The sequence below is a fragment of the Dermacentor albipictus genome, chromosome 6 (genome assembly GCF_038994185.2).
Source record: "Dermacentor albipictus isolate Rhodes 1998 colony chromosome 6, USDA_Dalb.pri_finalv2, whole genome shotgun sequence".
Taxonomy (NCBI): domain Eukaryota; kingdom Metazoa; phylum Arthropoda; class Arachnida; order Ixodida; family Ixodidae; genus Dermacentor; species Dermacentor albipictus.
Window position 1 is genome coordinate 7060645 of NC_091826.1, and position 27265 is coordinate 7087909.

Here is a 27265-nt window from a genome sequence, read left to right on the forward strand (position 1 = left end):
GGTGGTCGAACAGGCGATAACATCAGTTTATCGTTTCGCACTCCCTTTGAGAGTACCCTGTCATTCATCCACGTGTATACAGCGACGTTCCTTCAGGGCACTGATATCGCGGAACTGTGGTCGCTGCCCTACACGCATGCGAGTCGTGGATAAACACGTGACCGGGCAGTGCAGCAGCGAGGCTGCTGCTGTGCCTCATGTTGTACGATGTAACGCGTATCCATCTAGTGATAACGTATATTGGTTGTTGCAACGGCCTACGGCTCACCTCCGCGGGGACATTTCGATAGCGCGGCACAGATCCGCCGTGTCACGGCGTTTGTGGGCAACGTACCCAGGCGGGCTGCAGTAGTAGACCAGGCATGGCGGTCAGCGCCTTCCCAGCCTCCCCGAACAAAGCCGTGACCTGGAAACGAGGTGCTACTGTCATATATGCGGATTTGCCCCACGGCTTTGAAGGCACAACAGGGTGTTTGAAAGATCTTGGAGAGGCTAAACATAGCCGTCATCGTGTATTCGCGCAAATTTTTACACAAACGTAAGGAGGTCTTGCGAGGTGCCGGTGTAACTTTTTTTCTTTCTTTTTTGACAAGGAATCCACATGTGATTGCGACTAAATGCGGCGGAGCTAGAACGTACCCTCCAACAGTCATTTCCAAATGTCGACATCAATAATTAAATGACCAATAAACCCAAAGACATGAATTTCGGAGGCAATATGGGGTACTTTAAGAGTGATGCCTAGAAAAAGGGTGAAATATGTAATTATTAGACGCGTTGTAAGCAATTACCGAATTTTCCTTAAGTGCACTACGATATTTTTTATGTTATCGTATAAAACATCTCGTCGTGCTAAAATTATCCGGAATATCAGACTTAACAGAAATAACCTGTGCTTTAAGAGTAACTTGCCGGAGTTGCTTTGTTGTCCTGTAGGAAATGTTTGATTTTTTTTTTATTGTGCCCCTTCGCGATGCTTGCCGGGGGGGGGGGGGGACTAAAACGTTTGCTGTTCGTGAACCCACGGTAGGGAATGTGGTTGTTATCCGGTACTGAAACATGCTCAGATTATCTTCGAGAGTCATTAACCAGCTAACCCGTGAAATGCCAGAGGCCCACTGCGTAAAGAAAAGGGGAGATAACTACGTCAGTCAGCCCTCGCGGTCTTGCTACATAAGGAATTTAACTTTCTTGATAGTTTTTTTTTTCATTTATAACGTTCCCTTCGAAAGCTTTAACCCGTGATCGTTGACAGGCATGAGCAACCCTTCTAATCTGTTCTTTTCTTTTTTGTGCATATATTCGTTTCCTTTCAATATTTTTTTTCAGTTGTAAGTAAGCGCCTCGTCATGTCTTCGTTCTTCTCTTTGTGGAATTTTGCAGCTTGAAGACGTAACCAAACTAGCCCAGTTCTCCGTTCTGTTACAATAAACCTGTAACTTTGTCTGTATACAATCTGTATACTTTGTCTAGTCGAAATGGCGAGTCTATAAGAACACAAAGTGTAACTTCGCCAACTGGCGTCTATAGACAACACTGTTTAAATTCATATTGAAATGAGGCGACGATTCCACACGATGACCATGGATGGTCCGTAGAGTGGACAGAAGGACAATGCCGCTTTCTGTCAGCCGTGTGCATAATATTTTGCGAAGAGGTGCGTATAGCTGCAGCCGCAGTGAGGGACTTACCAGCTGTATTCGCTTGCGTAGCACTAGCACCGTGAGCATCAACAGCACCTGCATGCGACAGCGAAAACAATCGAAGAGGCAGCAAGAAAACGTCAACAGCGACAAGGCATCGGGTGGACGTGGAAGTGCGGCCGCTGTCAATCAGCTTGTTTTTCGTTCGTTGTACGTCGCCCTGTGAAGAGAGCTAGCTTCAACCAACGACAAGACGCCGACAGCCAACTATTCAAAAACTGGACAGACAGCAATGTTTTTTGTGGACGTCGGTTGAGCGCAGCGTGACGCAATGAAGCTGCACGGGAAGTTGGAGCATGGCCTCCGAGATCGGGTGGCAATAAAACGGAAGCCCCATCTCGGAGGCCATGCTTAGCGATTCGGGACACCAACACTGCTTCCGTCTGTAAAATTGTGCGTCGAGGTGTTTACCTTTGTCGTTACATCACTCAGGCGATGTTCACCCTTCTAAAAGTTAGTCTATTAAGTTTGTCGACTGTCTGTAGAGTTTAAGTAGGCTACCTTGCCTTTTTGTCTACACGAATTATACTGTCTCTTGACCGAAGTTGCTAACGTTCCTTTTTTTCTTTTTTTGCGTATATATAAAGTATCTATAAAGTGTTTAAATACGCTGCTTGTTGGTCTGCAAACAGAAGTCGGCACAAATTGCAAGACCACAAATACACAAGGCCTGTGTGTATAGACTTTCTGTACACGTTATAGTAAACCATCTGTGGGCTGTTCAGATTTTTTGTGAGAGTAGCTATACGGTTAGCTTGTTTCTTCAGACCGCCTCTTCAAGAAATATCTACGCAGCCTACAAATTTAGACGCAGATTCCTCTCGAACGTTAGAAGTGAGCGATCATTGTATCGGTCAACATACAAGCCTATAGCCTGCGTGTTATCGTCACGAAGAAATCACGCTCTTCTTCGCACTGCAATTGCGAGAAAGAGAGAGGTGGGCTGTGAGGTGTAGAAGGTTAATCGGGAAAGCGTGGCATTTGGCTACCACGCATAAGTGAAGGAGAAAGAGGAACTGGATCAGAGCGAAGTTCCCTGAACACATGCACGAACAAGGAAGAAGTCACGTGCTCAAAGGACACCACTCATTAAATAAAGGTGCCTTCAGAGCTCCGTGCGCCTGTATAGTACTGCGGGTGCGAATAAAGAATACCTGTGCTAGACAAGGTGTGTCGACAGCGTTCTCCTAATACTGCCGAGTCCTGTCCACCTCAGCGGGCACGTTCCGGGCTGTTTCGAGTGTGTCGCACGCTCGTGTCTTCGTGCAATCAGTGCTTGTCGATTCTAAGGCGCATATTTCGTCCCTGGCGCTCTCCACCAAAGCAGCGTTAAGCCTTCGACGTCCTGTTCACTTGCCTCGATTTAATTGACTGCCTCTCAAGGCTAATTGTCATTTCGACGCAGATGTATATCATTTAAAACGTCCGCTGAAACCAAAGTGGCAAGTTATGCTCGTTTCTGCAACTTTGTTAAAAAATTGCTTTTTTCCCCCTTCAGATTCATGTGGCCTCCAACTTCTAAGGCCTATCCCTTTCAGACTAGCGTGTAGGCCAGTGCTTTTACGCTGGCAAACCGCTCTGCCGAAGGAAGCATTTTTTTTTGCCACAAATTAAGGGGAAGCTTTAGCTCGGACCATAGCTCGGGCCCAACTCAGACGCGGCCTATTCAAGTACATGTAAAACGCAAAATAACCCCTGGACCGATTTTAATGAAATGTGTTGCATTTGAAAGACAAAGTTACATTATAGTGACTGTTGGAAGCGGAATTTTAATGTAGAGCCTGAATTTTGTTAAAAAGGTTTTCAAAAATCCGAAAGTTAAAAAAAAAATAGAAATAGAAGCACGCAGTCTATAAATTAAGAGCTCTCTATCAAGAACAGATATCGCGATTCTGTAAACGGCGTCCATTAGATCATTCAAAGTGGACAAAGTCAATTTGTCAATGTATATATTACGTGATTTTTTTCACGTTGCGTATAAGGCTTCTGCAAAAGCTGTATTTCCATATTACTATTTTTTTTTTAGATTCGCGTGTGACATATCAATTTTGTCCGCTTTAGATGTACTATCACATACAATTCACAGAATTGTGATGTCATCGTTCATTGCTGAGTTACAGTTGTAAACTTCATAGTTGGGCAAAAATCGAAAATTTTCAGAAAACTAATCTTTAATAAAAAAGAATGACGACCTAAAAAAAAAAATTCGAGACCAACAGCCACTAGATTTCAAGTTTCTTTTCTTTTAAATGCAACAAACCTCGCCAAGTATAGCGCAGTGGTTGCCGAGAAAAGTGAATTCTCCTATCATCATTCATCATTTATTATTCCCTTAAGCTTGGTCCCTTCGGGAACATTACATAAGGGGGGTGGGGGAAACACCGATGGGAAAGTGCCATACATCAGCTCAATTCTCCTTTTACATGTATTTACGTAGATCTAAAGCATCGAGCTAAAGCATCGTCTTTAAGTTGCGGACACAACAAGGAAGAAGGGTAGACGACGGCACGGGCGGCTGCCGTCTGTGTTTCCTCCTGAAATCAGGAGTTCGACGTAAATTCGTCTGGTCAGGATTGCTCGTAGTCAAAGATGAAACGGACTGCGACCAAAAAAAAAACGCAAAAAAATTAAATCGCGACTTTCGTGTCCAATACGGGTGCCCTGTTCACAATGAAAGCAAACGAAAGGGGAAACGATTATGCGCGCATGAACAGACGGCGCGAACAGGGGGCATACACGGAAGGAAGGCTACCGTCAGGGCGGTTCGGCGTGGAATCAGTAGCCTGGATTTGTAACGACTCGAGATGCGAATGCGAGGTTAGATTACTTTCAGTGGCTAGCACATGCTCCCCACCTCAGTCACTATCATGTGCTCCTGTTACAGAATGCTCGGCAAGAGCGTTAGAAGACACGTTTTCTTTTTATTGGGATAGCGATTGTACGAACACTCCAGGCGCATGTTTTGCCGTCGCCGTGAGGTTCCGCATAAAGTGCGTATGCTTGAAGCTAAACATTTCGACAGAATTGCCTGTCTGGTTGGGAAATTGATTAGAACTTGAGACTGACTCCAACCAAATAACTGAATTTTATTAGCCCGACGTTTCGGAGCCCATTCGGCTCCTTCTTCAGGGGGTTGTTCTTCGGGGGGTGGCGGTGTGCCTCACCGGTGTGCCACACCGCCACCCCCCGAAGAACAACCCCCTGAAGGAGCCGAATGGGCTCCGAAACGTCGGGCTAATAAAATTCAGTTATTTGGTTGGAGTCAGTCTCAAGTTCTAGTGCGTATGCTGTGAGTGAAAGCACGCGAGGGAAGCCAACGATGGCGGCTCAATGTGGCACGCGAAGGGGAAAGCGGAAAGCAAACGCGCCGTCTTCCGTCGCCCAAAAGGCAGTGGGGGGATGGAAGGGATGGAAGGATTAATTACTAATGACTGACTAATGCTCTAGTGGTAACTTTCTCGGTAGCATTTTCACGTAACTACCTCCGCTGTGTACGCTGTCGCCTCTGAAGCGTAAGAAAGTCCAGAAGCTGGCTCCTTCTTCTAATGACCAATCATGCGTAGAAGCCAATTATAAAGGCTTTTACTACATTTTGTCTCACCACGGAAATGCGTGCAGACAAATTGAAAATCTCGTTGACATTCGCATAAAAACAGGCTATCACCTGGTCGCTTGCAGAATATTTCAATCTATAATGGAAGCGACGCGTTACCTTTGCTTACGTGTTGGCTCGCAGAAATCGGCACCTATGTGGAAGGTTTACGTACTGTGAGCACCGGAAGACACCAACGTTCACTTTCACTGTAGTTTTACGCTGGAGTGGTAGCTGGGCACCTGTGTTAAGGACTCCGCAGTATACAGCAGATGGAGTGGAGATGGCATTGGTGCGGCTTCCGTTCGCGCGAACGGGATTTGGTTCGGCTCGCTGTATATCGCCTATTTCAGTTCGTTCATCAATACCGTCAGCGCAGTGTAAGACCACAGGAGGTGCAGAGCTCATGACAAAACTGAAGGAGAAAATAATGTGCTGACAAAGCATCTTTCATGCAATTTGCCTTAGTCGGAAAACAAATGTTTTTTTAAAAGGAAAATGTACAAACATTCCACACCGACGCAGAATAAAGTGTACACTTGAACTAAAAGGAATGGAATGGAAAAACTTGATTGCTCTACATCTCGGAGAGATTGGCGGTGGGCCGCGGTGTCTTCATCATGTCTTGAGTGCTGGCCGCTTCAAAAGGTCGGCGCCCACATTCCAGGGCGCCGCTGAGTCTTGCTGCCTCGCAGGCGTGCTGCACAATTTCCCGTTGGGCTGCGAGCTCGCTGCTGGTGAGCAGACCCTCCCATTGTTCCGCACTTGGTTTATTTACTTTATGGAATGCGAAATTACGCTTGCATTCCCACGTGATGTGGTATAACGTGGGGGTTGCCCCGCACCACGGACATGTATCCCTGTACTGGGTAGGGAACATCCTGTGTAGTGTGTGCAGGTTGAAGAACGTACCTGCTTGCAGTCTTCGCCAGCTGACTGCCTCGTGTTATGTGAGCGATGTGTGTGTGTGTGTGTGCGGAAGGGGGGGGGTATTTAAGTCTCCTTCCTCTGTAGCGGTTAAGTATTTCTGCGTACGTCGGCTCCACCGTTAAGGGGGCCTCTAGGGTTTCCGACTGCCCTGCTCGGTGCGTGAGTTCGCGAACTAGGCTATCCACCCCTGAGTTGCCCTCTATCCCGGTGTGTGCCGGTATCCAGAAGATCCCATGTTTTATGTTTTTGTTAGGAGGCTCTGTTTCGAGGAGGATTCTCAGTGCTTCCTTACTAACTCTGCCTTGTATGTAGTTCCTGCATGTTGCTTTGGAGTCTGTTAGAATTATCAGAGATATGTTCCTGCGGTAACTTTCAGCCGCCGCTAGAGCTACCGCTACTTCTTCCCCCTCCGTTACCATGCATTTTCTCAGGTTCGCGCAGCTAATTGGTTCTCCCTTGTGGTCTACCACTGCTGCCGCGACCCTAAACGTCCCATGGGTCCCATGCGGTCCCACGTGTATGAGGCCGCGTCTGCGTATACAGTGCATCGCAAGATCCCCTCCCGCATGTTGCCGTCGTGCTCCGGCACAGGCGTCGTCGTTTTCTTCTATTCAGTCTAGACACTTCGCCACTTCTCTTCCTTTTAGTTTTCTAATGTGGAACGAAACCTAGCCACGCTAGAAAACTAAAAGGAAGAGAAGCGGCGCAATGTCTATAGACTGAATAGAAAAAAAACGCCTGTGCGACATGCGGGACGCGTGATATTGCGAAGCACTGCTGGAGGCGGAAGCGCAAGCACGCTTCCGACTTTCGCGCCAGGGTTCGAACACTTTTGACCACACTCTTCGCAAACGTTTCTCGCGAACGCAAGCCCGTCATCGCAGCCGTCTCGATTTGACAGACGCGCAGCGTGCCTCTCACCATGGCCGTGGTTCCCGCGACGGCAGCTACCAGCCAGGCTCCCGCGTTCGGCTGTACGCTACGCCGCCTTGCATTCCACGAGAACCTGGGTGAACGTGCGTAGGGGAGTAGGCAGGCGGGAACACTTCAGGGGAACTGTGCGGAGTGCCGAAGTGGAGAGGCACTTCGTGGCAAGGAAACCTCTTTCGCAGTCCGTTCGCAGCCGGCGCCTCGTGGTGTTGAGCGCCTGCGTCGGCTGCAGCAACGGGTGGGTTCGAAACCCAGCTGTCGCCGTCGTACACAAGCCGTCCTGCGGTCCTCTATTTTTCTGTCTCAGCTAAGAGCCGTCGCGCAGAAATGGCGAACGCGTCCAGCGAACGCCCCTGCAGCTCGTGGACGACACGGCTAGGGAATAGTTTTTCACGTGCAGTCGCCATATTTCCCATGTTCACTTTGGCCTTGTCTACAAGCTATTGTCGTGGCATGCACTACTTCACCCCTGTGAGCTATGGTTGCTGGAAAAGTAGATGTGCCGACCCATGGTCTCCGAGATTGCGCACGAAAATATCGAAGGCCGTAGCCAACCGAGCGCAGTTCATTACTTCTCCGCATTATTACACACTAACGTCGCTGCTGTCAGTGTATTGAAACGTCCGCAGAAGAAAGGATACCGTTACGTGCTGCCTTTTTTAACGTTAGCGGAGCGTACGACAACGTCAACCGCGACATTTTGTGGGATAATCTGGAAAGAGAAGACTTACGGATCGACTGAATACAATACTTGATATATATTTACCCAAAGAAATACATTTTGCGTTGAATGGGAAGGGATGAGGAGCACGGACCAAAATACTAAGACAAGGATGTCCTTTATCCCCGCGGTTGTTTATGATGTACATGGTGAGGCTGGAAAAGGCACTAGAAGGAATCAATATCGGGTTTCATCTTTCATACAGACCGGTGGGCGCGACAGAACGGCAGTTTCCAGGTTTGTCCTATGTGGACGACAATTGTGTTGCTCGCTGACAGGCAAAGTGTACGCAGCTTCTGGCTAATGTCCGCGGACAGGAAGGTGAGAATTCTGGATTTATATTTAGCGTTGAAAAATCAGGTTTCGTGGTATTCAATGAAAACAGTGAGCAGACACTATCAATAGTGGGCCAGGAAATACCCTGGGTAAAGGAACACAAATACCTGCCTGTTTATGGATAAGCGAAGGCAATGGATATATAGGAAACACAGGAATAAACAACAATAGCAAAAGGGAAGAGAAATGCGGCCGTAATGAAACACAGAACGCTGTAGAGACACAATCGGTACGAGGTGCTCCGGAGTATGTGGAAAGGTGTAATGGTTCCACGACTTAATTTGGAAATGCGATTGTTTGCTTAGAGTCAGAGGTACAATCGGGACTCGATGACAACCAAAGGTCAGTAGGACGCCTCCCATTCGGCGCTCATGGGAAAACTACGAAGCCGTACGGGTGGCATGGGCTGGGCAAGTTTTGAAGAGAGGGAAGCTCAGAGTAAAATTGATTGTGAAGAACGACTGAGGAATGTGGAAGAAAGTAAATGGGCGGGGAGAGTGTTCAGGTATTTGTACAGGAAGAACATTGATTCACAGTGGAGGAAATGAACTTGGAAGCTTACCAGCAAGCATGCGACCGGTATTGTAAACAGCATGGCAACAAAGAAAGTTAGACGTTGTAATGACGAGTAAAGTCCGAGAGGCTGAGAAAATCTCTTGGGTGGCAGCAATGGAAAAGAAACCTGCTATGATCAACTACCTCAGAGGTAAGAACCATATCAGGAAAGGAACAGTTTATAATAAATCAACGGGAGGCTCTTTACTTTTCGAAGCGAGACCAGGATTGCCGCGCGAGTCGAGGCACTTTTGCGCGTATTCGCGGGCTTCTTTCACGCTCGGAAAAACACTTTTATAGGCACGTATTGAGGAACAGAAAGCTGCATATCGGGAGTTTTTCATGATCTACAATTTTCTTATTGAAACTTTTCATTTCATTATAATAATTTAGAAGTTGATTAATTAGGACTAATTATTTAATCAGGCGGAATGCGAAAAATAATCTGCGTATCTCCAAGCGACGACACACAACATTGCCTTGCAGCTTCGTGGTACCTGTGTATATTGCTACGGAACACTGAGTATTTGCGATGACGAAGAGGCGAGCAGTGTGAAGACGACGACGACGACGATTAGAGGCTAGCGCGGGCTGTTGCCTCTTGGCCAAGTGCGGCCTATTTTCTTGTAAATATACTTGTACATAGCTTTTCGTCTGCGTCTTCCTACGTAACAATATTTACATTTTGGTGTGTTGTAGTTGGAAACGAAGTTTAAGTGCTGAAGCTCGTGAAGTAGAAGTTCATGATTTACTTTGTCGGATGCTTCGAAAATTTTTAAAATATTCAATCACTAATAGAATATTTGTCTAAAGCGCGACGTAGTTTATGAGCCAAAGAGATCAGTTGCGTCTCGCACCAAAGTGATTTTCGAAAATCGTGCTGCGCTGAAGCGAAAGGCAAATTCGACTCGAGGAAGTGGGTGCGTGAATGTCACGTGTTCCGTAGCTGCGACGTACCAGAGGTAGAGCGTCCCTCCGACGCATCCCAGGGACACCGCCACCAGGAGGGACCACACGAGTAGGGCCACGCAGTAGCGCAGCAGAAGCAGAGCTGCCACGCTGAGCCCTGAACGAGAGCCACCACGTGTAGTGGGTTTGAGCACGTATAGATCAATTTTCATTACATGCATGCATGCGTACATGCATATGGACGAAGTAGTTCTTCAGATCCGGGGTATAATCAATTGAAAGGAGCGCAGGCGCACGTAAAAAAGCAAAATCAAACATTTAGTTACGACGTTCCGGCCGCAGTCCTGCCTCCATCAAGAGTGCGAGTGCAAGCACCCTGAGTTCAATTCGTAACATTTCTCTATAAGAGTGAAAAAAAAATATATTAAAGAAAGAGAGGAAGCGTAGATAGCCTATGACTACAAACACTTGCATATTCATAGTAGCCGTGTAGAAAACTGCATAGAGAAGCAATCCCGTGCAGCCAAGCTCTTCGTTTCAAGCGGATACGCACTAAAAAGGGGACTTTGCATCGAACTGCGAACAACTCCGTAACAATGTACTACGCCAACGTTATCCTCCCTCTGTTATCGGTGACGCGATTCAAAAAGCGGGAGACCTTGATCGTCATGCGCTCATCAAGAGCAAACCAGCTCCTTCAGATTGATGGACTAACCTTATCCGTGGGTATTCATTCGGCATCAACGCCTGGCATAAATCGCATCCTCCGGAAGCATCGTGCCCTACGCTTATACAGGGAATGCACCAAGTTGTCTCCGTGAACCTCCGCGGGTATATATTGTGCAGACGGGCCACCAAGATCATGTCACGTGCCTCCAAATTAACTCGGCTGACTTCAAAGGCTGCGCACCGTGCGGAAAACTGCGATGCAAGCTCTGCCCATGCACGATGAGCATAGCTAACGCTGTTGCTGTTGTTGTTGTTGTTGTAGCCTGTCACACGTGCGGCTCCTACCCACGACGGGGGATTGGCCAAGAAATGGGCGGATTGTTCCAAGTTAATATGGAGCATAAATTTCCAGACAGCACGACGTCCTCATTTTTATTTGCGATCCAAAGGGATTACGATTGCGACCCTTGTAACGTATACCTCCTGGAATGCACGATTTGCCAGGCACGATACACTGGACAAGCGGAAAGCTTCTTTTAGCCGACGCTTCACTAATTACAAATCGCATGTAAAATCAATACCTTAGCTCCCCCTCTACAAACATGTGAACATACTAGGCCACCCTTTCGAAAATAAATTTAAGGTCACTATTACGAAACCAGGATTCTCCACTCACTACGACAGATACGCTTGCGAGTCATTTCTAATCCACAAGTTCAGCACACTTTCCAGGGGAATTAGTGAAAGCATAGGTAGGCTGACGTGTATGCCCAAGTAGCAAGAACCACGTTTCCAAGATTTCCTACATGTTCCATCATTAACGAATATTTTTGCTGTCTGTTTTATGCGTCTCCTAACGGTTATATGTGATATATAATATATAGCATGTTTATGACGCTATATGTACATTTTCGCATCATTTATTAGAGATTCCTCTCGCCCATCTGTTGATGTTTATTACTTTGTGACATAATATTTCATTCATCTTTTATTTTGCTTTTATACACACGTAGACATTGAACAAAACACAGTTAGCGTGTAAACTCATATAACGCAATGGAATGCAGTTCGCGCAACCCGGAGGTTATTGGAGGTCACCGTGTGGGTGTGATATAACGAAGCCGGAGTGTACTGACCGTCTTTGTGATCTCGCAAAGGTTGCAGTAACTTTAAACAGAGAACAAGAGAAGCACTCTTCTGGCAGCTGCGACCCCTCGCGTGCTGTATACGCTAGCGTGTGACGCCTCTCTCCTGCATTCCGCTGGCTTGCGGGCGCCGCTGAATGCATGCGTGTTGGCATTCAGAGGCTGCCTGCGCTTTCTCCTTGCTTGAGTCCATGTACGCGTGTTCGCGACGCTACCGAATGTGCGCGTGTTTGTAGTCGCGGGGTGTACCTACGCGCTTCCTCTCTCTCGCTTCGCTCTTGCAGAGAAAATGAGCTGTGGGTGCGTGCGATCGCACTCTTGATCAAGGTCGTTCCATGGCCAAAATGTCGAAATTAAATGCGTGTGTGTGTTTTTTTGTTGCCTTTTTATGTGCACATGCACTTCTTTCGATGTATAGTGTGAGCTATTCGACAAGACAGCAGCGGCTACGGTCAGGAAAGTCCGGGAGGGTTCGCGATGCAAGATTCGATAGAAAAAAAAAAAAGACGCTAGCATGAATAAATAAGAAATGCGACAAGGGGGCCATCATGTATACGAGCGAACAAATGCGCTAACAAGCCAGCAAAGGACATAGAAACCACGGACGACAAACCACTACAAATAATTGATTCGACGGTTTCTAATGTGAAACCCCTTTCCTTTGAGGAAAGGAGTTTCTGCGTGCTGAGCCGCGTCTGGGTACAAGTGCATTATCAAAGCACGCGCTCTGTACTGCCCCCTCTCTTCTTTTGGTTAAATCCCCCCCCCCCCCTAGAAACTGTGTTGCAGCAAAAAACACAGCACCAGTTAGCCCGATTCTCTTCTTTAGTTACTCTAAGCTGCTTCTAAAATACCATAGTACAGTATACTGTAGAGATTTAGAAAAGGTATGAGCAAAGCGTTTCAGGCTCCCAAAAAACTGCGTCGTCGCCACTGCGCATGCGCGAAATGCAAATGACGCTTGGGCTTTGCGTCGGCCTCGCTATATTTGTGATACACTCGGTTGCCCTAAACTTGTTTTCACAGCCGTCAGCGAACATGACGGCATATCCCGTCGTAGCAGCGGTTTTCCAGCGAATTGCCTGAGCAACTCGGGACATTCCCAAGCAACGAGTGATAATAATAACGTACTTATTTTCATATCTTACGGAAACGAACAACGACTGATCGATTACATAGTGTTATATATATGGTCTGTGCATTCTGAGAGCTCGCAGATCAGAAACGGGAAGGCGTTGCTGTCGCTGGTCGAACAGACAGAAGTCAAACATTGAGAACCAGCTGATATTGAAGCGATCGCTTCCTTTGTCTAGTTCTCCCAGCCGGTTTTTTTTTTTATCTGGTCGCGGTAGAGGACACTGCCATAGCGGTACCCCAAAACTGGGCATGATGCAAGTTGCGCAAGCTGACAGTTTCTCACTTGCCCGGGAGGTGCCCTGCGTTATCCGCAACGCGAGCGTGTGTGGCGAATCCCGCGCGTCGTCCGCTATGCCGAGAGGGCGCAAGAGTCGTTGTCCAAGCAGGAATATGCGCGGTGAAAAAAAGCGTTACTTGTGTGGCCACTCTAATAAGAAGGAACATTTAGCTTTAGCTGTAGTTTTAATGGACTTTCCAGCGTGCAGCCGAAAGTGCCAGGGCACGCTTTCAAATGTGAAGGGGGGGAGGTGGGCAAGTGCCCTCCTTGCTCCCCACCTCCGGTAGATATGCCTATGATGGCTGAAGCAGGCAAATAATGCTATTCGCGTTAACGAATGTCATAGCAGAGCAACGGAACTCCGCCGATACAGCGCGAGTGCCGACGTCGTTCGGTCGGAGGCAGCGTGGGCATCCCGCGTTCGCCGTGTGCCGGACCGGCAGGGCAACACGTGGGCGCGTGTGACGAGCGTTCGAAATGCCGCCCGAGCGAATCGTGCCAGAAGAGCCTCGACACCGTGCTCGGGGCCACGTGAGGCAGCCTCCCCATCGCCCGCAAGGATGGAAGCCACTCGCGTGCTTCTTGACGGCGACTCGCGTGCGCCATCCAACGCGTCTTCCCCGGTCGTTCATCTTTCTGTTGCCCTCCCCATTTTTCTTCCCCTCAGCGTAAGGCATGGCTCGGGTTTTAAAATGAAGGCTCATCGTTGAAAGTAGCGCTGCGTGTGGGGATGCTTTCCTCGCAGCTGCGCAACTCGCTCTTCCCAAGACGATTACTGCCAACGGGCCCACGTCGCCGCTCCGCTTTCCAGCTGCCGTGGCAGTGCACATGTAAGACGCAAAGCGCGACCGCCGATAACCAATATTCTGAATCTCGCCGTTCCTGCGTGCGCAGAGCTCGTGCGGACTCCAAACTACTTGTTACATTACGTGGCTCACGAGGGGAAAAATCCGGCGTTGTCGGTGTTTGCGTGACCACACGATGATCCAAAAAGGCTACAAGCCCTCGAAATTTGGTGGGAGTCGAAGCCACGACATTTGGCGTTAATTAAGGCGCATTTACTAAACACAGAGTTAATTGAGACACTCGCACCCACAACATTGGGTGGGAGTCGAACCCATCGTCGCGTTGTGCGCAGCTTGTGAAGAACACAGTTGGTCGCGTGACGTCGCAGCGCTTCTGCTGACGTGGCCGCAGTGCTTTCACATTCATCTGCGTAGTATAACTAAGTGCGCTTTGAATTTATTTATTTATTTATTTATTTATTTATTTATTTATTTATTTATTTATTTATTTATTTATTTATTACACTACAGTTCCCATTAGAATATTTAGCAGGGCGGGAAGTACATATATATAAATTACAATATGTTACACATACAGGACAGATTATAGCAAGCTAAAAAAAGTACATAGCCCAAACCAAACACACTTCAGTATCGCGTACAAGAAGAAAAAGAGCGTTCATTACAATAAATGCGTCACAAATAATGTTATGGCAGCTTGTATGACTTGAATGTTTGTTAGACCGTTCTAATCATTGATAGTTCGCGGGGAAAAAATATTTGAAACAGTTGCTTTTGCTTCGAAGAGGGCTCATGTAGTCAGCTCGTGTCGTTACCTTGTGGCGTATTTGGAAGAAAATTAGCTACTTTTTGTGATATCAGTTTTATAGTCTACTTAAATTAATTGGTATAGAAATCTTAGTCGGAGCTTCCGATTTCTTTGCACTAAGAGTTCGAGTTGAGATCTTTCTAATAACTGTGCACGGTATTGACATACGACCGAAATTGTTGTAAACGGCCTTGTTATTCACTCGTTCAAGTTTATCTATGTTAGAATTAGTGTACGCGTCCCCGATTATACAAGCCCAGTCTAACAGAGCAGGAACTGCCAATTTACGGGCAAGAAGTCTCGAGGAGGGTGTGGGAAGTGGCGCCCTAGTTCCGCATACTGCGCACGTGACCGTCACAGGTGCGACGCATACCCACCTATCGCCACGAGGCCCATGTAGCCCAGCTCCCGTCGGCAGGTGGCCAGGTCTTGCACAACCTCCTGCACCGCGCAAGCAAAGTGCGAATGTTGGCTCGCGTATAACACGGTGCCATAGACGACACGAAGGCGAAAGAGCATTTGTTCTGCGCAATAAGTGCGTCAACACGACCAACCGACATGAATCAAAGTCCGATATTTTTTAGACAGTACGGTGCGCTTCCAAACACAGGACTTACAGTCATATTAACAACAAAGGTACAACCGCTTCCTGCTGCTCATTCTCGCTGAGATTCCACAGGGTCTCACCTTTTCAATAAAGCACTTGCATGCTTGCGTGCCTCCTCTTTGTCGCCCAGGAAGAAGCGAGGCGCCGCACAAACGCACGGTCTGACTGTGTTCCTGTCGGCATGCTACACAACAAGCCTGGAGGACTACTCAGGTAAACCAAAATGGCACTTCTTGCCTTATTTAAACGGCGCGAAATCAGAAATGCAATCTTGTTGCGAAATATGAGTGAAAACAGAGCAGCACGGCAAGCGCAAAATTTTGTTTCGGTGTTATAACAATGCAGGTCGCCGGGCCCCATTGTCGCATGACGTGTTTCTCAGCGTTCGCACGAAACGGCGCGCCATTCGTTTGTACACCACGCGCAGTCTTCGCGGCGGCGCCAGGTGGTCGGAGATGGCGCCATGCAAAGGGCAGCGCAAATGGCGAGTCCCCCCGCGGCAGTACACGCTTGGCAATGAAAATTCCGGTTCGGGTAGCATGGTGCCATAAAACATGCAGATTGCACAGGCCCGCTATCTAGGAGGCGCTGGTTTAGCCCAGTTGGTAATGCACTCGGCTTCCGAGCTTGGAGTCACAGGCTCGAACTCAGTATACCGCCAACGCTTTTCGTTTCGAATTTATTCCGTTCCTTATATATTACTTTGCTTATAGTGATTACCGAGACGAAGTTAAACGCACGCGAGAACTTACGAGGGTGACATGGCGTCGCGGCTCTTCCTCCACCTGGCGCGCGAGCGGGTGTTCGCTTTCGCCCGATCTGCTCCGTCGAGGCGCGCACGTGACCTGGCGTCGCAGCCAGTGGGAATTTAGGCGCCGTTTCGCTGCTACAGACGCCGGCCTTTTCGATCATTCGGCCATTTGATACTTTTCGATGAATAAATGAATAAATAAACCTGTACGGGCTTTTCACTGAAACGATTGCTCCAGACCAACACATTTTTTTTTCTTCACCTGCGAAGCTTTCTTTCCGGAGAACTAGTATGGGTTTCCTTTGTCTCTAGCTTCGTGCTACTTGCGAATGGCGGACAAGACTTGGCGCTCTGTAAGTATTCGATTGGTATTCGAAACTCGCAGTGATGGCGCACCCTTAACCGTTTGGCTATAACGGCGTGTTCCGTGCACGCGCTTAGCGATTATGGATCGGATCCGCGTGTGGAGGCAGCGAGTATGCGCACCTCGATCACCGCGCCGCTGGCGTTGAGTGTGCGGTGCACGAGGGCCACGGGACCCGAGTCCAGCACGCACCTTCGGAACACGGTTTGCCTGCGAAGACAGGAGCCCATGCGAACACCAAGAACAGGTTCCTGCTGCCCACTGACTGGTTTGTGTGCTACAACTCATGCATACTCGAGGACTCGCACAAAATGTCATTTTCGAGAACGCTCCTCCACGACGTATATTTCCTTCACTCTTGCGATGCAGGACGTTAATTGCGCTTGTGCCCGAACGTGCGCCGGTCGGGTGCACGCTCTCAAAGAAATAGTCGTGGATGTTGTGCGAGCAGTTATCAATCCAGCGAAAGGACCTGCCGGCAGCCTCCCCCTACCTGTATCCCGGGGGGCAGCTGGCGGCGCAGTGTCGCTTGCGGCCCAGCGCATCCTCCAGCACCAGGAGCCTGCGAATGTAACGCGAACGAATGCGCGGTTTCCTTGGCGATGTCCGCCTACGTGGAGTCAGTGCACCTGTTTTGCATTTATAGTTATTACAACATCCTGCGTCAGTTTTTACGAAAGAGCTTTTATTATAGGCAAGAAAGATGTGGACATTTTTTTTTTTAATCGAGCACCTTATGCCACCGTTTTGCTTAAGCAGACCGTAACGCTGTCTGGCAAACGGCCAGGTACAGTTGCCGCGGTTATCGGCGAAAACTGCTGTGAAATGCTTACGAGGGTGTTTCGAACTCGTATAAGCCCATATCGCACATGCTCTGCTGCTTACCTAGTTCTTTAAACCTGTCCCTTTGCCGATTCGCACAAGACGTTGTCGCACAGCATACGTTGTTCTTTGAAAAATAGCAGTTAAAACTAGTATTTAGCATTAGCAAAAAAAAATTTAGCCAGATTATCGCCGAATTTTCTCCTTTTTTTCTGTTTCTAATGTCCGCCTGGCCACGTATTGTACCTCTGAGAACGGTGAGGGCCTATGACAGTTTTTTAAAGAAATCGCTCCGCATAAGAAGAAACCTTTGGCTATGTCATACAAAGTACTATTTTCGATTTTATTGCGTTCGGTTGTTTTTGCGGCGTGACTGCACAGTTTTGTGTTCCGTGGTCCAGAATATTTTTGGAAGTAGAACTATTGTACAGTGACCTTCGCAGTGTAATGATTTATTTACTGAGCATAGATACCACCAGGGCTGTACCGAAGATGCATGTCGCGAAGCCCTCCCCCGTACCTTCAACACCACCACCCATGCCTGTGTACTCTCATCCATTTGTGCAGCACAGCGACCGCAATCTCTCGAGCACTGCGTCATCCGATGAACCCTCGAGCCACGCGAAAACGCCCAGTGCACCACGTTTGGCGCGATCGAAGCCGCTTCCGAAGAGCGCCGCAAGCCACAGCCGCACGGCAATTTGCTCACGTGAGTCCCGTGGTGTTCTGACCGGAGCCCGGCACGCCCGGCAGCGGCTGCTGGTCACCGCGGCCGCACACGTTGCCCTCGCTGTCCACGCCATGGAGCAGCCGCCATGGGTCGCCGCCCTTGCGCACGGCCCAGCTCAGCAGCGCCCCCTGCGGACAGCACGTGTGCGCCATGCGGGACCGATCGGCGCCGGCGCACGGCGATAGTCTCAATACACGCGCACTCGGACAGCGAGAACTTTCCATGCGCTACTCCACATATGATAAGGGTGAAGGAAGGAAAAGAGCAGGGAGAAACAAAAAAGGAGGAAGGGTGGGTCGCTTGACACAATGCTAGATATGTCATGAAGAACAATGAAAAGTACAAAAACGACAAAGTCGCACACGCTCGCGAATCACGCGAGCACTCCAGCTAGCTCAGTGGGGCAGTTCACGCAACTGCGTCCCGCAATGGACAAGTCGCATTCGCAGAGCCACGGAGACATGCTCGAAGAACGCGTTGCGAAGGAGCGAGTGACGACGACTTCGCATCCCGTATGCTCTGCGCGTGAACTCCGGTATATTCGAAGAATTGCGTTCATGAAATAACCACTAGACCGGTTTGAACGAAACCTGTTGCATTTGAGAGACAAAGTTCGAAGCTAGTGACTGTTGTGAGGATTGTGAGGTCAATCCCACCGTCCGTAACGAGTTGTCAAGATTGGAGTCGGGCATGAATTAGATGGTAGCTGGCCCATGCCGTCGTCCAATTTATCCACGCTGAGGACGTTGTTGAAGCGAAGGACTGCTTCTCATCGAGAACGAGTAATATGGGTTTATTTACAGTATCTACATCAGGACGTTGCAGTTCATCAGTCTAGCATGACTGCGAGAGAAAGTGCACTGAGAAGCCGCACAACAGCTGTTTATAAACACTTGGTCCCCCCTCGATCCCAAGGTGAGGGAAACGGTCGACCAGGCACCGTAGACGAGCCGCCTCTTTGCGCGAGGAATTACACACACACACTTCCGCACAGGTTCACGGTCCTCAACCGAGGTCAGACGGTCTTCGCAGAACTGGGGGCTGACGTCAGGAACGTCCCTTCGGGGACTCCCCTGTTCACAGCAGACCAGATCGGCGGTGGCGGGTTCCGTCACAAAGCCTGGTTCGTCGAACTCATCTCGGCAATCCCTCGACTCAGAGTGGCGGACGTGGCGCATTGTCCAAGAAAAGTTGACGCCGCTGTCGGAACTGGCTGCAAAACTTGCACCTCAGCGGGCCGTTCTTAACACTGTATGAGGCAGAATATTGGTCTAGGATCTGGAGTTCTTCTCGCAATACGATGTTGATAAATCAGTAACTCTGCACTAAAACCAGATATCGCAGTTCTGTGAACTGCGTCCGCTAGAACATCTAAGGCGGACACGGTTGGTATATCAATCTACAGCTTACTTGAATGTGTTGTTATGTTTCGCAAGGTACTGGGAAAGTGCTACTCATAAATTAGTAGTATATTTCAGATATGTCTATAATACATCAATTTTGTACGGTTTATGTGTTTCAGTAGGTGCAGTTTAGACTTGTAGTATCGTTCTTCATTGCTGAGTTAGAGTTGCAGACTTGATAGGCTCGGTTTTTTGTTTTTTCAAGAGTTGCAATTTGCAGTAATATTTGTTAAAATAAAATCACGGCGTAAACAAAAATCTCTCTCCACTCACTAGATTCTAACTCCTAGCTTTCTTTTTTCTTTTATGCAACATTCCTCTTCAAAATTGCTGCAGTGGTCACTGAAAAAAACGATTTCTCCGCTCTCATGTACGTAGGTACTTAGACATTCATAGGAGCTTCCCGAGCACACTTGACTGGCGATACTAAACGTCTTGCTGTTGAATACTACTACTACTACTACTACTACTGCTAATAATAATAATAATAATAATAATAATAATAATAATAATAATAATAATAATAATAATAATAATAATAATAATAATAATTTTAAGCCAGCACGACACGTAATTCAATATATTTCTGGATCTACGTGCGCTCTCTCTTCTCAAAAGAGCGCCAGATGTCTTGGTGGTGAAAATGGCGATGCTGTCTCGAACACTACTGATGCCTTTGCAGAACATTTCTGTATTTGATGTAAGAGATGCCTCTTACTCAAATGTAGTGTTCATAAATTGATCCACTGAGACATATCTGTCGACAGACGGGTGTCCTCCACCAGTTGAAATTCTGCTCTCCTCAGTCGGGAGCATAGACCGCTTCAACCTTCCTTCTGGTATATGGTGCGCATACGCTATCGGTTAATGCAGACCTTGTTTCCAAGTGTATGAGGCGCCCCTCAAACGTTCCATTTCTTGTGGCGCTGGTGGTATCCCTCCTGCACTGTTTAAGACGTACGGAAGCATACTTGTCCCTGTTGTCACAAGCATTTCCAACGGTTACCCAAAGTCTGGTGCGTTTTCCTAGCGCTTGGAAGGTCGCAGGGGTAGCGCCCGTACACAGATCTGCAGTGCTAGACGTGTAGTTACAATAACTGTCGACTTATATCTATTCTCTGCGCTGCGTCAAAAGTGTTCGAATCCGCACTGCATTCCCTGCTTTCGGTTAGCGTTAAGAATATTTTCATAGATGAACAGCGTGGCTCTGTGTCAGGGCGCTCGACAACAACGATATTCGTAACATTTATGACCCATGCTTCCAGTATGTGCACTGTATACGGGCCAATGAGACGCGCTTTACCTTGACGTAAGTAAAGCATTTGATGTAGTTTGTCATATAAGCTCATTACAAAGCTCACGCAGATGGACATACCTTCTTCTATCACTGCCTTGGTATTGTTGTGATAGGCCGTTTACCCCGCGACAACCGTCGGTCACGGATAACGCGATAATGGGGAACAGGCCGACGGCCTCGTCAAAGCTATCTCCAATTGCGAAGGTTAATGGCCGTTAGTTGGACACCGCCGGCAGGGGCTTGGGCAATTAGCGAGGCGACAGTCCTTCACCTGTCATCCGCCCAAGCTGGCGCGTCCATGCTGGAGAGGGGAACTAGGGTGGTTGCTTGAGCTAGTTAGTAATTCATGATCAAAAATAACGTACAACGCGAAAGACAAGGACTGCGAAGACGACATACACAGCTGTGTATGTCGTCTTCGCGGTCCTTGTCTTCCGCGCTGTACGTTATTTTTGATCATGAACCGGAGAGGGGGTCAGTGTGCTATCCCCCTGCCTCCATGCTCGTGCCATGTGATGTGCGTGCGTTTTACATAAAGCTGTCTTCGGAGGGAAAGGGCAACACACCTCCGGATTGGTCGGACCTGATGTCATCCGTCTCCTGATACCGGATTGGGGGAAGGCGACTGAGCAATGAGAACACAGGGGTGTTATGATCGACCTCTCAAGTGTGGAAAAGATTGAAGCGTGCGTTCCGGTGTCGAGATGATTTGGTTCGTCCCAGCAAAGGCTGTTAAAATCAGCCTGGACTTCGACCTTTTAAGCACGGGAAAGATTCAAATGGGCGTTCCCATGTCGCGATAATTGCCCTCTTCTCCGAAAAAGCGTCACCCCTCTACGCCCTGAACAGACACAAAGGGGAGTACCCGAAGGAGGAGACACGAAGGGGAAGAGCTCATCGACTTCACAACCTGACAAAGGCAATGACACTTCCACAAGTTCACCCAGTTTTCCAAGAAGACATCGGCGACCACAAGACCGTGAGAGGTTATTTAAGGGGCTCAAGACTCGGATAGTCGCAACCACGTACCAAAGTTTGGTTGGCACGCTGTGAAGCTGTTTTAGGGGGAGGGGGGTGGGCGGACACCGGGCCCTCACGAAGTGCTTGCGAAAGCACGGTAGGAGGCTTCGTTCCATCTCACCTGGGAGCCGCATCAGTCAGGCGACAAGAAGTTTCTCGAAGTGTGGGCTCACCCTGCCGTGATTTTTGACGAGTCAAGTGGAAAGCTCTCCATTAAGTTATGATGCATACTCGACTTAGCCGTATGTGCCCGTCGATCCACGACATTTTGTTTGGCTCAGTGGAAACCAGAGCTGGAACCGGTCGTGGCGCACCCCCGTGTGGTCGCGCTGCTCTGCGGATGGCTTTGGTGGTCTCCATGGTTGTATGCCTTGGCCTCTCTTGTGTTAAGGGAATACGAGGGTCTGTCAGGCTCGTGTCCTCTAAGACCGACACGGCTGTTTGGGTGTTGAGTACAGTAGCTCAGTTCGTGCTGCTCCACAGCAACCCCTTGGTCCGGGAAGTACCGTTGGCCCGAACCAAAGCATCCCTCCCCCCCGCCCCGCCTAGTCAACCCGGGTAGAGGGGGAGTGCCGGAGTCAGTGTACCGAATGATGTTGGATTGATGAGTGCATCTAAGCTCTGGGACGCGGCACCTCCAGGTGCCAAGTCCTCTTCCCGTCTGACAAAGGCACCAATGAAGTGAATACATTCTTTTCTACTTTTTTTTGTCATCGCGATGCCCGCTTTCGTCGTCGTTTCCCGATTTTTGCGGTGAACACCCAACTCACCCGGTCGAAATCTTATCAGGGGACAAAAAGAGAGACGGACGCTTGGAGAGAGCGGCTGCTAGAACTTCTTCATGAACTTATTTTTCTGCACTTTTTGAAAAACTATTGTAAAAATGTAATATAAACGTGTGTGTAAAACGTTTTGGATATAGGGCCCAGCCCTACGTTTCCTTACTTCTCCACGAGGAAAGGATACGCCAACTCTTCGGACACCCGATGGCAACAGGATCTAATTACCTAAGGACACGGCAGCTTACCGGCGGACAACATGCCTAAAGCGCCATTACTGCTTGTGCAGATTTTGCCGTGGTTTTTCGCCGTGGTGTCTACACCAAACAAAAGGACTCAACCAGGATTCTTCGATGTGCCGCAACGTAGCAATAACACTGCGGACCGTCTACTTGTCAACGCCCACCCTACAGGAGTGACGTCATCGCTGGATAACCTAAAAAAGGCCAAGCCCGGCATCGATTTCTTCAGAGGGCACGGCAGCTTACCGGCGGACAACATGCCTAAAGCGCCATTACTGCTTGTGCAGGTCAGTCAGCTGGGCAATTTGCCCGCTTATCGTAGCGATGATAGGTTTCTGTTGGTCCTGCCGTGCCCTCAAAAGTGTTTTGCTATTTTCTCTGATTGCGGGTCGATGCTCATGTTATTGCTTGTGTCAGGTGACATAGAACAGAACCCGGGCCCCAAGGCTAATGAAATGTTGCAGGTCATTATCGATAGACTGGAAGGAAGCGACCGCAAGACGAACCGCATAAGAGAGGAAATTGCTGCTGTTAATGCTAAAACTGATAAGCTACAACGAATTTTGACAATGTTTGAGGAAATGAGCAACAGAATTGATAAATTGGAATCGGTTGTCCAACATCAAGCATTGAAGTTAATTGAGTGCGAAAACAGAAGTAGGCGAAACAACCTCCTAGTATTTGGAATCAACGAAAGTGCTGATGAAACAGAAACCAAACTGAGAGAACAAGTCCTGGACGGTATTTTTGACAATACTTTGGAGGTCCCCGTCAGGAGAGTAGAGAGAATTCACCGTATTGGAAAAGCGACACCGGATAGACCAAGACCAATTATTATGAAGTTCCTTGATTCCAGGGAAAATGACAGTGTTCTAAAGAACTGTTTTAAATTGAAGGGCAGTAATGTTCGGGTGAGCCAAGACTATGCTAAAGAAACAGCGGAAATAAGAAGAAAGCTTTGGGAGAGTGCAGCACCGGATCGGTCAAAAGGCACGAAAGTCAAGCTTATCTACGATAAACTTAAAATAAAAGACAAAATGTACACTTGGGACGTCACCCACGATAAGCGCATACCATATGTACATAAAGAAAGTACATTCGGTAAAGAAAAGAAAAAAAAGTTTGAAGTGGGAGGCTGCCCGCCTGACCCAGACGATTCAACAAGTTCGATGGGACGACCGGCTCGTCACCTACGTCTACGTTTTCTTGTTTTAAATGTACGCAGCATAGTTAACAAAACAACTGACCTAGAATTTCTGCTGCTTTCACAGAGACCTTATATGGTTTTGATAACGGAAACTTGGCTGCACTGTGGTATACAAGATGACGTAATTATTCCCCCTGGATACAATATGTTTAGGAAAGACCGCGATTCATGTGGAGGAGGGGTGTGTATCATAATAAAGAATTCTGTCCACGCGGCACTAATTGATAGTGACATCCCTGAAACAGTTTGGTGCAGAATTTCCTTTCAAAGTGTCGTTTATCTAGTCGGTGCAATATATCGGCCACCTTCGACTTCGCTGGACTTGCTAAACCGATTGAACACATTCTTGTGCAACAATGTACATAGGAACACACGGTTAATTATGGCAGGAGACTTCAATTTACCGCACATTAACTGGCAGGACCTACTCTGCAGCGGTGCTGAAGCATCCAGTGCTGATAAACTACTAGATATGTTTTCTTTTAATCTAGATCAAATCGTTCAAGAGGACACAAGAATAACTTCTAGGTCGCGGTCATTATTGGGCCTAGTGTTCCTATCCAATAATATAGAACATAATTTGTTGACAATTGAAGACGGTATTTCCGATCACAGAATGATTGTAGTGAATGTGGCTACTGGCAGTATGTCCCCTATGAAATGCTTCCCTGTAATTACGATAAAGGACTACAAACGTGATGATGACAATTCAATATTAGATTTTTTGGAATTCTCGTTTGGCCTATTTGAGCACCATGCAAAGGAAAAAAACTATAGATGAGCTTTGGAATGAATTTAAGGATATAGTAAACCATTGTGTGGACCGATTTGTGCCAACTCGAAAAAAGAAGTCTAAACAACGCCGACCTTGGATTAACCGCGGCATCAGTGACATGAAAAGAAAACTAAAGCGACTGCGTAAAAAGAAAAAAGGGTTCGGACGAAATATGGAGACTTCGCGCAGAGTTGAGGCGTACTCCAATTCTTTGAACAAACACTGACAGGGTTCATAAAAAGTTCTGCACAAGAATTCTGGAGATATCTCAGCAGTAGGAAAGATAAAATTGAAGAAATCGTAAAAGACAACATAAAGTTAACAAAGTCTGCACACATTGACGAACATCTTAGTTACTTCTTTCAATCTGTGTTTACTAATCATAAAAACATGAATACAGACGAGCATTTACCCTATATTACGCGTTACCCAATGGAAAATCTGGAAATCAAACAAGAAGGGGTGTTCAAATTGCTGTTGAATTTAGATCGAAAAAAATCTAGTGGACCTGACAGAATTTGTCCTGAATTTCTGAAGCGCTATGCAGAATGGATTTCCTACTACTTAACGCTAACTTTCGAGATATCATTACATACGCATTCTCTACCCACAGACTGGCGCAGGGCCGTAGTTATACCAGTGTCGAAAGGCGGTGATCGCACACTTGTAAATAATTACCGTCCCATTTCACTCACATGTATCAGTGAGTGAGTGAGTAAAGACTTTATTTGAAAACAAGGTATTGACGGATGACCTTGTTGTTAGGCAGCCACGAGCCCCTGGGCCCGGGCGGCTTCTTCAGCTCTCTCGATGACCTTGGCCTGCAGGTCAGGGTCGGAGCTGAGCAACACGGCCTCCCACTGCTCAGTATTACTTATTTCGTGATTTGTATGATTTTCGGCTGGGCACGACCACATAATATGGAATAGATCCGCTTTTTGCTGACAATGCTTACATGTATTAGGGTATTGGTCCGGGTAGTAGTAGTGATAGGCTACGGGGTTGGGGTAGGTGTTCGTCTGAAGTCGTCTCCAAGCTACTTCTTGTCGCTTGTTAAGCGATTTGTGTGCTGGCGGGTACACTGTCCTGGCTAACCTGTAGTGCTGAGTTATTTCCTGGTAACTGACCATGCGATCCCTCCCTGATCCTAGCGTGAGCCGTCCGGGTGCTCGGTTGGCGAGTCCTCGAGTCGTAAACTTCTAGAACACATCATCGCAGAACATATTTTACAGTTTCTAGAAGTGAATAGTTTACTTTACTCATCCCAGCATGGCTTCCATACTGGACTATCTACCATTACGCAATTAATTGAAGTAGTTCATGATCTCGCTGCTGCCTTAGATGAGAAGCACCAGATTGACGTCATTTGTATAGATTTTGCGAAAGCCTTTGATAAAGTTCCGCATAATAAGCTGATATTTAAACTTAGAGAAATAGGTATCGATGAAAGATTAGTGCTATGGATAAAATAATATTTAAGTGATCGTAAACAGACCGTAAGTTTAGATGGCAGCCTGTCGAGTCCACTCCAAGTGCTTTCAGGTGTTCCTCAGGGGTCAGTCTTGGGCCCACTGTTATTTCTTATATATATAAACGATATCTCCTCTGTTGTTGAAGAACCAGTAAAAATGAAGCTTTTTGCAGATGATTCCCTAATTTACTCTACCGTAACCAATGTTCAGGATCAACTCAGAATTAGTCGTTGTTTAGAAAATTTCAGCCGATAGTGTAAATTATGGGGTATGAATATAAACTACATTAAACCAAAATACACACATATGACTAGGAAAGTAAACGTTCTGCCTTTTAACTATTACATCGATGGTAATTAGTTCGTGCTAACCAGTTTAAATATTTAGGTGTTACAGTCACGCATAATCTGACATGGCATACGCACATAGAAAATGTGTGCCCGAAGGCGAATCAGAGACTAGGTTTCTTAAGGCAAAAACTAGGTCAAGCTTCGCGAGATGTAAAGCTGATAGCTTATAAAACTTTTGTTAGACCTTTACTTGAATATGCCTCAGTCATCTGGAGCCCTCATCAGAAAGAAATGGCTACAAGGTTAGAAAAAAGTTCAACGTCGTGCCGCACGCTTCATATGCTCAAAGTACCGCCGTTTAGATTCTGTCACACATATGTTGCAGTCTTGTGAACTGGAAACACTAGACGTACGAAGGCAAAAAAAATCGTCTGAAAGTGTTTTTTTAGATTACTACATGGACATTTAAAAATCAACAAAGATGAGTACGTACAGCTTCCAGGAAAACGAAGCAATCGTGTTAATCATCAATATGTTTTACGCCCATACTTTGCTCACAATGATGTGTTCCACTTTTCTTTTTTCCCTGCCATGATTGATCTCCGGAACGCGATACCAAGCTTTGTGGCAAATGCCAGTGATGTTTGTGAATTCGGAATTTTTAACCATGTATTTTTGTGATTCCGCTGCCGCTTGATGCACCTGTATATATGGTCTGCCTGTATTTAAACCATCTCTGTAAGGACACTCAGCAGAGGGTTGACAGTATGAAGAAATAAATAAAATAAATATATCATGCTCCGTTGGCATGATATAAGGATCTGTTCTTGGCCTTCTTCCTAACGTTCATAAATGGTATTTCCTCATGAATTGCTTCTTTATGCTGACGACTTAAAGCTATTTAAGACTGCAGTCAACAATGTTCACGACTGCATTGACCTCCAAATGGACATTTCTTTTTTTCAATTTCAGGTTGGTTAATAGACAA

At 47.3% G+C, this 27265-nt stretch overlaps 1 protein-coding gene across 1 annotated transcript in view; it reads right to left on the reverse strand.

Moving 5' to 3' along the window:
* LOC135901407 (choline transporter-like protein 1) overlaps nucleotides 1-27265 on the reverse strand; it is a 96439-nt gene that overhangs the window by 40895 nt on the left and 28279 nt on the right. Inside the window, exons 4-11 of the mRNA XM_070539841.1 lie at nucleotides 17772-17920; nucleotides 16734-16802; nucleotides 16363-16450; nucleotides 14896-14959; nucleotides 9725-9833; nucleotides 7147-7231; nucleotides 1692-1739; nucleotides 335-406 (exon numbers count right to left, since the gene is read on the reverse strand). Of these exons, the coding sequence (XP_070395942.1) occupies nucleotides 335-406; nucleotides 1692-1739; nucleotides 7147-7231; nucleotides 9725-9833; nucleotides 14896-14959; nucleotides 16363-16450; nucleotides 16734-16802; nucleotides 17772-17920 (684 nt within the window). The remainder of the gene's footprint in view (nucleotides 1-334; nucleotides 407-1691; nucleotides 1740-7146; nucleotides 7232-9724; nucleotides 9834-14895; nucleotides 14960-16362; nucleotides 16451-16733; nucleotides 16803-17771; nucleotides 17921-27265) is intronic.